This window comes from Engystomops pustulosus, chromosome 8, assembly GCF_040894005.1.
Source record: "Engystomops pustulosus chromosome 8, aEngPut4.maternal, whole genome shotgun sequence".
Classification (NCBI taxonomy): domain Eukaryota; kingdom Metazoa; phylum Chordata; class Amphibia; order Anura; family Leptodactylidae; genus Engystomops; species Engystomops pustulosus.
Window position 1 is genome coordinate 41,129,552 of NC_092418.1, and position 13,301 is coordinate 41,142,852.

Genomic DNA, 13,301 nt, shown 5'->3' on the forward strand with positions numbered 1-13,301 from the left:
ATTTCTGTCGCGCGCATGCCGGCGCCGATGCGCCACAATCCGATCGCGTGCGCCACAATCCCTGGGCAATTCAGGTACAATCGGCGCAAATCGGAAATATTCGGGTAACACGTCGGGAAAACGCGAATCGGGCCCTTAGTAAATGACCCCCACAGTGCAACTTGAAATAATGAAATGTATATACTTGAAAAAACTTACTGCAGTGTCACGATGAGCCGTTCCTCTGGTGTCACAGAATGCCCCATGTTGGTATCCTGGAACTGGAGCCCCGATCGCAGGTCCGCCAAAAGACGATCAAATGAAGTCACAGTCATCCGAACATAGTTGTAAAACTTGTCCGGATGCTGCAGGTCAGCATACAAGTTCATAAAGTGACCCCTCCTAGGCCACTCGGCAACAATGAGATAAACTCAAAATCGCCTAGTCGCCTGCGGCTCCTCCTCACCCATTGCCTCGGAGAAACCGCACCTTCAGAGAAACTGCAGAGCAACCCAGTATAGGAGCAGATCGTCAGTGGGATTGTACGCCATCGTAAGAGACAAGAAGCGGCAGAAACCACAGCCAGTAGCAGCAATGGAGACTAACCACTCAGAAAAGTCAAAATGGAGTCTGGGCTATTCAGGAGACCAAATTTATGGATGGGCAAGTGTTGTCATCATTTGTCATCATTTGCTAGCCCACCGTATTTTATACGGACACGGTACGGAGCCATACAGTGCAATATGTGCACATACGCCAGAAAGATACACAACGTGAAAAATCACACGGTCGTGTGAATGCAGCCTGACTTGAAGTACAAAATGTAACGGAGAAACAAACTCAAAAACACTTAAGTTAATGGGGCAGATTTTTCAAGCTGTCTGAAAGTCAGAATATTTCCAGTTTGCCCATGGCAACCAATCACAGCTCCCCTTTAAAATATTTATGAGCACTGGTAAAATGAAAGCTGAGCTGTGATTGGTTGCCATGGGCAACTGGAAATATTCTGACTTTCAGACACTTGATAAATCTGCCCCAATGTGTTCTAAAGTTATAACTGGATAAATTGACACATGCTGGTTTTGAAAAATAGCTCTTGTTCATCAAGGTGCAAATGAGCTTGGTAACTGAGGGGTTAATTCACCCTCCTTTCCCTAGAACATGCGTAAAAATAAATAAAAAATCACAAACGTTAGGTATCACTGCATCCCAAAATGCCCGATCTATCAATATACCATATATACTTGAATATAAGCCTAGTTTTTTAGCACAAAAAAAGTGCTAAAAACCATAACTCGGCTTATACTCGAGTAAAAAAAATATATGTTTTACCAGATTTTTGTGGTAAAATTAGGGGCCTCGGCTTATACTCGAGTATATACGGGTATATAAAAAATATTATTCCCGTGAACACTGTAACAGAAAATAGCTCTAAATCGCCATTTTTAATCCATTAAATAAAAATGATAAAACATTTACATAGGTCCCAAATTGATATGTGTACATCAAAAAATGACACCTTACACAGGTCCGTACACAAAAGTGTAAAAAAGTTATTGACCTCAGAATTTGGCAAAATGGCAAATATCCTTTTTTTGTACAAAAGATTTTAATTTTTAAAAATCAACTAAAACCTATACAAATTTGATATCTCTGTGATTGTAGCGACTCAAAAAATAAAGAGCAAGTGTTATTTGGCGCTGAAAACAGAGCGCATAAGAAAACACTGCAAATGTGTCTTTTTGTTAATTTCACCACAATTGGAACTTGTTCCCAGCTTTCCAGTACATTGCATGGAATACTAAATGGTGCCACTAAATAGTACAATTTGTCCCGCAGATAACAAGTCCTCACACAGGTCTGTAAACTGAAAAAGATAAAAGTTATCTCTTTTGGAATGAGAGGAGTAAAAAAACAGAAATGCAAAAATAAAAAAGGGCTGAGTACTGTAAGGGTTAAGTGAGAAAAGCCCCTGACGGATTGGGCACATCTACTGTGGAGTTTTTGGATATGGACTTTGACTGGCAGGTCCTAACCTCTGAGGGCGCGTTCACACGTTCCGCTATCGTCGCGTTCATAACGCGACGCTAGCGCACAGTGGGCGGGGCTCGGGCCGATCGCATATGCGTTTCTCTGGAAACGCATATGCGATCGCCCCAAACTCCGCCCCTGTGCGACGCTAGCGGAACGTGTGAACGCGCCCTGAGCAGCATCTGCGCCTCCACAGTGATTTCCATGGCAGAGGGGTACGGGCACAGGTTTTCATGATGGAATTTCTGTGTAAACATATGATTAATGTATTTGTGAGGATCTCTCTGAGACATATGAGAGGGGACGTGACCCTTGCTGGATCAGTACCAGGCCAGGGAACCAGTACCAGCAGATCCCTACATGTTTATGGGGGTAGATACCGGTGGGTACAGGACCAGGGCGATGCCACTGCCGCACCCATCTTTAGTTCAGGCTCTGGTTATGATATGGTGCCACCTCACTACACTTTAGGATGATAATACATGGGTACATGGGATGGGCACCCCTGGGCAGAAGTGACAAATATGTCCCTGTGGTGGCACTTGTCATGTATCTATGTGCCTGGCACACGTTATACGGGCGGTATACGGAGCTGCCGCCTCCCGCACATGTGAACAGTAGCTCTGTGGAGGCGATGGGGATGGATGGATGAAGGAGGAGGGGATGTGGCGGTCTCGCGTTTGATTATCTCCCCCTCCTTCCCTCCCTCCTCTCACGCTGCCCCATGCGGATGTGACATTTCACTGAGCCGCCATTTTGAGAGCCTGGTGTCCAACACACACACAGGCTGAGGAGAGGGAAAGAGCCCGGCACGGCGGGGGGACAGGAGACGCGGGATTGTGTGACGGTGCCTGCCGCCCTACAGTGGGATAGCCAGCGGCCCGGGCGCTAGTGTGTGCGGGGAGCGGGTACATGAGACGCGGGGGCTGCCGGGCAGTGTCAGGCCGCAGAGCTCCCGCTGCAGCGGCTGTGCTCTCCTCACGCCAATGAGCGGCGGGGCGACCCCTGAGAGCAGCACTAGCGCTGTGCCCGGCCCGGAGCTGCGCGGCCCAGTCCCGGTTCTGCGGAGCCGCGTGCGCCACTAGCCCGGCCGCTGCCGCCAGGGCCCCCGGGGAGCAGCATCCCCTCACCCTACCCCTATAAAGGCGCCGAAATTGGGCGAATAGCGAGCAAATACGTGCGCGTATCCCTGCCGCCGGCTCCCTCCGCTCTCCCGCCTCCAGCGCATCTGCAGGCGCCCGCGGGAAAGGCCCAGGCTGCAGCCGCTGCGCAGGCCCTGCCGAGGCCGCTCTCCGCCCCATCACAACCGGGCCTGCAGCCCAAATCTACGCCGGCGCAGCGAGCAGGATTGATCGAGGCCTCAGAGGCCGGAGCCAGAGACATGAACCACCATCAGCAGCAACAACAGCAGCAGCCGAAGCCCGGGGAGCAGCAGCTCAGTGAGCCCGAGGACATGGAGATGGAAGGTACCGCGCATCATTGTACTGCCAGTCATTGTGCCCCTCACCGGCCATGTGTCCCGCACCCATCACCCACCATGGTGCAGAGTCATCACCAGCAGCAGGGGGGATAGGGACACCCAAGGCCTGTACCAGGTGATAACATACACCGGGGTACCAGGGGGTGATGGGTGTATATAGCATCTCCTACATTGCTACATGATAACATACACCGGAGTACCAGGGGGTGATGGCTCTATATAGCATCTCCTACATTACTGCCTGATAACATACACCGGGTACCAGGGGGTGATGGGTGTATATAGCATCTCCTACATTACTGCCTCATAGCATACACCGGCGTACCAGGGGTGATGGCTGTATATAGCTTGTACCATGATAACATACACCGGAGTACCAGGGGGTGATGGGTGTATATAGCATCTCCTACATTACTGCCTGATAACATACACCGGAGTACCAGGGGGTGATGGCTGTATATAGCATCTCCTACATTACTACCTGATAACATACACCGGAGTACCAGGGGGTGATGGGTGTATATAGCATCTCCTACATATTACTACCTGATAACATACATGGGAGTACCAGGGGGTGAGGTCTGTATATAGCATCTCCTACATTACTACCTGATAACATACACCGGAGTACCAGGGGCTGATGGGTGTATATAGCATCTCCTACATTACTGCCTGATAACATACACCGGAGTACCAGGGGGTGATGGCTGTATATAGCATCTCCTACATTACTACCCGATAACATACACCGGAGTACCAGGGGGTGAGGTCTGTATATAGCATCTCCTACATTACTGCCTGATAACATACACCGGAGTACCAGGGGGTGATGGCTGTATATAGCATCTCCTACATTACTGCCTCATAGCATACACCGGAGTACCAGGGGGTGATGGCTGTATATAGCATCTCCTACATTACTACCCGATAACATACACCGGAGTACCAGGGGGTGATGGCTGTATATAGCATCTCCTACATTACTACCTGATAACATACACCGGAGTACCAGGGGCTGATGGGTGTATATAGCATCTCCTACATTACTGCCTGATAACATACACCGGAGTACCAGGGGGTGATGGCTGTATATAGCATCTCCTACATTACTACCCGATAACATACACCGGAGTACCAGGGGGTGAGGTCTGTATATAGCATCTCCTACATTACTGCCTGATAACATACACCGGAGTACCAGGGGGTGATGGCTGTATATAGCATCTCCTACATTACTGCCTCATAGCATACACCGGAGTACCAGGGGGTGATGGCTGTATATAGCATCTCTTACATTACTGCCTCATAACATACACCGGAGTACCAGGGGGTGATGGGTGTATATAGCTTGTACCATGATAACATACACTGGAGTGCCAGGGGGGTGATGGGTGTATATAGCTTGTACCATCTCCTACATTGCTACCTGATAACATACACCAAAGTACCAGGGGGTGATGGGTGTATATAGCTTGTACCATCTCCTACATTACTACCTGATAACATACCCCGGAGTACCAGGGGGTGATGGGTGTATATAGCATCTCCTACATATTACTACCTGATAACATACATGGGAGTACCAGGGGGTGATGGGTGTATATAGCATCTCCTACATATTACTACCTGATAACATACATGGGAGTACCAGGGGGTGATGGGTGTATATAGCATCTCCTACATATTACTACCTGATAACATACATGGGAGTAACAGGGGGTGATGGGTGTATATAGCTTGTACCATCTCCTACATTAGTACCCGATAACATACACCGGAGTACCAGGGGGCGATGGCTGTATATAGCTTGTACAATGATAACATACAGCGGAGCACCGGGGGGTGATGGGTGTATATAGTATCTCCTACATTACTACCTGATAACACACACTGGAGTACCAGGGGGTGATGGGTGTATATACCATCTCCTACATTACTACCCGATAACATACACCGGAGTACCAGGGGGTGATGGCTGTATATAGCATCTCCTACATTACTGCCTGATAACATACCCCAGAGTACCAGGGGGTGATGGCTGTATATAGCATCTCCTACATTACTGCCTGATAACACACACCGGAGTACCAGGGGGTGATGGGTGTATATAGCATCTCCTACATTACTACCCGATAACATACACCGGAGTACCAGGGGGTGATGGCTGTATATAGCATCTCCTACATTACTACCCGATAACATACACAGGAGTACCAGGGGCTGATGGCTGTATATAGCATCTCCTACATTACTACCCGATAACATACACTGGAGTACCAGGGGGTGATGGGTGTATATAGCATCTCCTACATTACTACCCGATAACATACACTGGAGTACCAGGGGGTGATGGGTGTATATAGCATCTCCTACATTACTACCCGATAACATACACTGGAGTACCAGGGGGTGATGGGTGTATATAGCATCTCCTACATTACTACCCGATAACATACACCGGAGTACCAGGGGCTGATGGGTGTATATAGCATCTCCTACATTACTACCCGATAACATACACTGGAGTACCAGGGGGTGATGGGTGTATATAGCATCTCCTACATTACTACCCGATAACATACACCGGAGTACCAGGGGCTGATGGGTGTATATAGCATCTCCTACATTACTACCCGATAACATACACCGGGGTACCAGGGGCTGATGGGTGTATATAGCATCTCCTACATTACTGCCTGATAACATACACCGGAGTATCAGGGGGTGATGGGTGTATATAGCATCTCCTACATTACTACCTGATAACATACACCGGAGTACCAGGGGGTGATGGGTGTATATAGCATCTCCTACATTACTACCTGATAACATACACCAGAATAACAGGGGCAGATGGGGACGCCCATAGCTTGTAGCATCTCCTAGTTGTATTACATTTGCATCTCCTGTGCATGTCCTTTCCGTTACATTGTATCTTATGTTCTGTATCGGTCCCTATGCACTATGATCATTGTGTAAGAATAAATCTGTGTAGATGGATTGCTCTCTAGACACAGGGGTGTAGATTTGTTAAGTCCAGAAATAAGTGATCCACAGAAGGGGAAACTAGGATTTGTTTGTAAATAGCCACGTGTGATTTTTAGGACATTGTGCGCCTCTGGGATGAGGTCTATAGCTTGTAACTGGGGTCTAATAGACGACATTGTATGTCCCATATCAAAGCCACTTCTCGGGTGAATTTTCTGATTTTGGTGAAAATTTATTATGTTATAAGAATAATAAGTGAGCAATATCAGATTGGGAACAGGGGTCTGACACCGGGCATCCCCTGCCAGTCATCTGCTTAAAGTGGTTGTGGCACAGGCCATTCACATCACATCCACTTGTGGCCTGTTTACCGCTCTGTCTAATTAAACAGAACAAGGCCTTACCCAAATACTAGGCCCGATTCCTGAAAGATGTTTGGTAGAGTTCTGGGCTAGTGAAAAGAGGAACCAGTGGTCTGCTATTGGTATTCCTATAGAAGTGGATGGAGAGTGATGCATGCACCCCCACTTTTCCACTGCAAGGAACCTCTATTCATAAAATCTGCCAATATTAGTAGGCATTGATATGCAGTTTAAAGGGAACCTGTCACCAGGGACCTCATTTTTTTACTAAAGACCGGTTGCATAAGGCCATTACAGCTTGATTGCAAAGATGCCTTTCTCCCTTTAAATGTGCATTTGCACACATAGTGTGCTTTAACTTGCCTTGCACCCTGACAGAATAATGTTCTGAAGTCCCAGGTTTGTTTTGGTTTGACTTAAAAAAAAAAACGTGATTTGTCTGTTCTGCTCACTCGTCTCTTCTCAGCTCCTGTACAGCTCCTCCCTCCTGCTCCTTTACTCATACAAGGACTAAGCTCAAGGCCTGGTGAGCTGACATCAGTCGGAGGGAGTTTTACAAGAGCACAAAGATGGGGGCTGAGAGCTGAAGAGTGAGTGAGCAGCACAGACAAGTCATCATTGCAATACAGTTGTAATGAGTTTCTGCAACTTGTGAAAATGTGGTTCCCTTTAATGAAAATCCCAGTTAAAAATAGACTGGATCTCTGGATATAGTATTGAGATCTTACATTGACCTTTTCAGACTAAGAACTGGTACCAACAAGGGGCTCTCATTTCTGCACCGAGGATACAGGGATTCTTCAGTGTAAGAGCAGTCAGACTATAGGACTCAAGATCTCGTAATCTATATTTGAGTTGGGATGGGATTCTCTCCCTGATTTTTTTTTTTCTCATTTTCTCTGTAATAGTATTTTTTTCCCCCTCTGGATCAGTACTGTACGGTTATAGGTTGGATCTGATGGACCTGTCTCTTTATTCAACCTCATCTACCTTGATACACAGGATTTACAGCTCTGTATTAGTTTGGACACAAGGAGCCATTATCTCACATTATTGGATATCCTCTGTACTGTACCCCAAACGTCTAAAACTTTCAAAGGTCAAATTCCGTCAGTAAAGAACATCTACCACCAGGATGGAGAATTGTAAACCAAGCACACTGGCCAGCTGGTGTATGCCCCCCTGGCAGAATATTCTCTTCCTTTTTAGCTTCGTATGCCCTTGTTTTTACAAAAAAGGCTTTGAAAATTACACAAAGGAGGCTGAAAGGCGCCTGGCTCAATTAATACCTATGGAGCCTGGAGCCCCCGAGGCTCAGTTGCTTAATTTTAAAAATTTCTTTTCGTGAAAAAAAAAAAGAGCATAAGAAGGTAAAAGAAGAGCAGATCCTCCCCCATGGGACATACATCAGTATGTCAGTGTTCTTGGTTTACAATTCTTCATCCTGGTGGTAAAAAAGTGACAATACAAGTTAGAGTACCGCTAGTCAAACCCAAGGATTTTGGCTAGACTGACCCCATCCATGTGTATGAAATAGTATCCGTTCCATTGGAAATTTCTACATACTCCCCTGGGATAGTTCAGAAGGAATTGTTATTCACTCATCTCTAGTCACAATATTTAGCTATGATTTTTCTTAAATTTAAGCTACCAGACCACCTATCTATCCTGCAATCTCATAGACAGCTGCTCATCGGGACCTACTGGGAAACAGATCAGATTGGGCTTAACCTTTAAAACTTGGGCCTTTAACATTGTGATCTGTTTATCATGCGGGAATCGTATTCAATTCACTTACTAAATGTACTCGCCTCATACTATTTGTATCAGGTTTTAGTGCCCTATACAATCCTTTTACGCTATTACATAGTGATGGCCGGGATTACTATGTAGTTTAGGTTTATCCTTGTTTATTCCTCCTTTCCTCATACAGGGTTTGCATGTTCTCTCTAACATCAAATGTAGAGTTTTGTGAATGTGTCCTGTGTGCAGGTGATGGTCCACCCCCCGAGCAGATTACAATAATGAAGGCAATAATGTCTGTAGGGATATTCCATGTTTAGACCCAAGAAAAACATGTCAGATCTAATGCATATTTTGGGGTCATCGGCATGTGCCTTGTAGGTGAAGTAGAATGAAGAGATCATGGCTAAGCTCTAAATAGTTTCTTTATCAAGTTGCAATATTGCAATTTCTAACCTATTTGTTAACCTAACATAAATCATTTCTTACTGCTAAACTAAGGGGCCACATAAGCAACCAGCACCCTAGCTGCACCAACAACCACAGTACGGTACAAAATGCCACCCCAGAAATGATAAATACCATAGTACAGCAATAAATACCACCCCAGCAACCAAATACTGCATTCAAGCAGACAATTATAGTGGAGACCCCCTCCCAGTGTATACAATAATACTGGAGACCCCATAGCACACTGATAGTACTGAACACACCCAAAACACTACAAATACTGGACAAAAATAAAAATAAACGAATCCCTCTCCTGCTGGCTCCTCCCTGCAGCATCTCCTCCCCTCCATGTGCTGCTCTACTCTGTTCCATGCTGGTTGTATGCATTGGGATCTGGATCTAGAATGGAGCAGCTCCAAGAGCAGGAGAGGACATGGAAGTACTTATCACTCCTGGGTCGTGAAGGGCCGTGAAGTCTGAATCCTTGACCATGTTGGCGGGGTTGGAGTCAGAGTTGGGGAAAATGAGGAGGCTGAGTTGGAGTCACTTTCAGCATGTTGGCTTATATGTAAGTGATTTACCACTGCTTGTTGTAGATGTTTATGTAGGATTAAATTGATCTGTAGTCTTTAGGATTTGTGATCTGCTATGGAGTGCATTCTTGATCCAAAATACCAATATACTTCCTCCATTGTGCAGCTTATGCTATATTTCCCCAATTCAGCAGCACAAATGATTATAAATGTTTGGGACAACTTTTAATAAAAGGTACCTGCAAAGTATTTAGCCCATTAGGCCTCAAGTCAATGCTATTCAGAAATTGAACAGTTTTGAAATGTTTTTTTTTGTGTATAATCTGGAATGTCACCTATGTTATATTTTTCTTTGAAGCAATATTGATTTATATTTCCTATTCCATGTCACAATTGATTTGCACACCTGACCTCTATATAGATAACACTGACCCATCATTACATCACTACTGACAATAGATGATATCACAGCTTATCTCCTCCCCCTCCCTGTACAATGACCTCTATATAGATAACACTGACCCATCATTACATCACTACTGACAATAGATGATGTCACAGCTTATCTCCTCCCGCTCCCTGTACAATGACCTCTATATGGATAACACTCCATTATTACATCACTACTGACAATAGATGATGTCACAGCTTATCTCCTCCCCCTCCCTGTACAATGACCTCTATATAGATAACACTGACCCATCATTACATCACTACTGACAATAGATGATGTCACCGCTTATCTCCTCCCCCTCCCTGTACAATGACCTCTATATAGATAACACTGACCCATCATTACATCACTACTGACAATAGTTGGTAGAGCAGACTGACTGACAGATGTGGGGTTACCTGACTGCTTGATGGAACGGCTCCACCTCCTTGACTTCAGCTTACAAAAGAATAAAACATGATTTTTCATTTAGGCAGCAATGTAATAAAAATGAGGACCTCCAGGTGATGTACATGTTACAGAAGAAGATACTGTTTGGGGGGGGGGGGGGTGGTGACAGGTTAAGTGAAAGGAAAAAAAATGGCCATAGTGCTAGTTTATTTGCCATCTAACTTTTGCAAAAAACATGCATCTATAAGGCTGCAATCACACGGCATATATGCTGAGCGTATCCTTGGACTTGTACTGGTATACAAAGGCATTGTAAACACAGGATGGAAAGATGCAGCAAGGTGTCTTCCATGCTGCTCCATCCTGTTGAGCCATATAAACTGGAGATTGAAATGAAAGAAAAATGTATGATCAGTTGATCAGCACAAAACAGTGTTTTAAAAAAAAAAAAAATAACCATATAAACATAACCCTTTAGGTTGCAAAAAAAAGCAAGGATCATAGTTGGAGAACAGCAATGACTGTAGCACAGATAAAGAATATAACAAAATTTCCTGATGGTTCCAGGAGTCGCCAATCAGTAGGAAGTGTTCAGGCCATTGCTTCAGCACATCTGCGGCTCTGCTGGGATTGTAGTCCACACTCTTCCCTCTGTGACTGTTGTGGGTTTCTTGGGCATAACTTTGTTACCAAGGCTTTTCCAGAGGTGTTCTATTCGGTGTGGATCAGGACTCTGGGCTGTGGCTATTTCATTGTTTACTGTTTAAGGAACTGCTTTAGCCATTTTGCTGTGTGCTTGGGGGCATTGTCTTGTGTGAAAATTGTTGGATGATTGAGTAAAGAACACAGGGAAGAAACCACATGTTGAAGAATGTTCTGATACACACTTGCCATGTAGCTGTATGAGAGGCCCAACTCCTGCTGCCCAACATTTCCCAAACAACTTTTCACTGACTACTTTACACACTTTGGGTTCAGTATTTTCCCAGTTTTTTGACAAACAAAATGTTTCCCATCTGACCCAAATAAATTGAACTGGCGTTCATCACTAAAATGAACTGTGGACCATTTCTCCTTAGTGCATACAGCATAAGAGGTGAGTCTAGTCTCTGGATTCTTTCCGCTAGTGTGCGATTTGGTCACTGCAGTGGCCTTTCAGTCCAAATGCTTTCAAACATTGAGTCGTAAGACGGGACAAAGACCGTTATTTCCCCTGTTCAGACCTGAACTGGTGAGCAATTGCAGTGTTGAGACAGTTACCCATGGAGTTTCTCTGCATTATTCTTTCCTCTCTTGCCTTTGTATTTTGCGTGTGACCAGCTTTCTTGGGAAACTTGAATGTGTTTAAGATGTTGTAATTCTGCAATATTCTAGAAATCACAGACTAGGAATAACTTCTCTTGCTATGGTTGATGGGGTCACCCTTTTGGCTTTATCTGTACAACCTGCTGCCGTAGGGTTTCGGTCACTTTGGAGCGGCACAACAGATTTGCACCGAGAACTGGAAAGTTGCCAGATCAGCAAATCTGTGCCAGATAAACACCAATAACTTGCAGGTGTTTGAAAGTTTTCTCAAATTTTTTAATCATTTTTCATTTACTTTTTTTATTCGGTGCTTTAGAATATATACAATTTATGAAATAAGTGCAAAATATTCTCATGTTAGGATACATTCACATAGGGCTACACAATGACCTTGACATTTAGGAAGTTGTGTGGTGTTGTATAATTTTGATTGTGTATACGCTCTGGGAGGTCCCCAGTGATGTCACTATTTATATAAGGAGAGTGTCATCGCTGGGGAAACACCGTGAACATGGACCAGAGCCAGTCCCTGGCTGCTGCTGATCCTCACTCCTGCTTTCTGGGGGAGGAACCGGACGTCTTATTCCACTGTGCAAACATTGGGATACATCTAACCCTTCTGTTTCAAAGACACATCGGGAATCCTCCCGACATATCATGATAATGGAGGCAATAAACACTCTATGAATGTAGCCTAATGCCGAAAACTAATGCATTTTTTTTTTTGCTGATGTGAAATGGCACAACCTTTTGGATAATCCCTCTGAGAGACTATTACCCGGCAGTGCAGCCTCCTATCTGATACCCCAGCTCAGGATTACTCCTCTCTGCCTACTAGCAGGACAGGGGTGGCAAAGCCTAATGACCAGGAGATCTGATACCCCCGCTCAGGATTACTCCTCTCTGCCTACTAGCAGGACAGGGGTGGCAAAGCGAATGACCAGGAGGTCTGATACCCCCGCTCAGGATTACTCCTCTCTGCCTACTAGCAGGACAGGGGTGGCAAAGCCTAATGACCAGAAGGTCTGATACCCCCGCTCAGGATTACTCCTCTCTGCCTACTAGCAGGACAGGGGTGGCAAAGCCTAATGACCAGGAGGTCTGATACCCCCGCTCAGGATTACTCCTCTCTGCCTACCAGCAGGACAGGGGTGGCAAAGCCTAATGACCAGGAGGTCTGATACCCCTGCTCAGGATTACTCCTCTCTGCCTACTAGCAGGACAGGGGTGGCAAAGCCTAATGACCAGGAGGTCTGATACCCCCGCTCAGGATTACTCCTCTCTGCCTACCAGCAGGACAGGGGTGGCAAAGCCTAATGACCAGGAGGTCTGATACCCCCGCTCAGGATTACTCCTCTCTGCCTACTAGCAGGACAGGGGTGGCAAAGCCTAATGACCAGGAGGTCTGATAACCCCGCTCAGGATTACTCCTCTCTGCCTACTAGCAGGACAGGGGTGGCAAAGCGAATGACCAGGAGGTCTGATACCCCCGCTCAGGATTACTCCTCTTTGCCTACTAGCAGGACAGGGGTGGCAAAGCCTAATGACCAGAAGGTCTGATACCCCCGCTCAGGATTACTCCTCTA

General features: G+C 45.7%; 1 protein-coding gene across 2 annotated transcripts in view; it reads left to right on the forward strand.

Moving 5' to 3' along the window:
- Window positions 1–2,710: 2,710 nt before the first annotated feature.
- The window catches only part of USP7 (ubiquitin specific peptidase 7), a 40,072-nt gene continuing 29,481 nt past the window's right edge, over window positions 2,711–13,301 (forward strand). The window contains exon 1 of one of the 2 annotated variants that reach the window (XM_072120743.1): window positions 2,711–3,476. In XM_072120743.1, the coding sequence (XP_071976844.1) occupies window positions 3,392–3,476 (85 nt within the window). In that variant the 5' untranslated portion in view covers window positions 2,711–3,391. The remainder of the gene's footprint in view (window positions 3,477–13,301) is intronic. The other variant, XM_072120744.1, reaches the window with a different exon arrangement.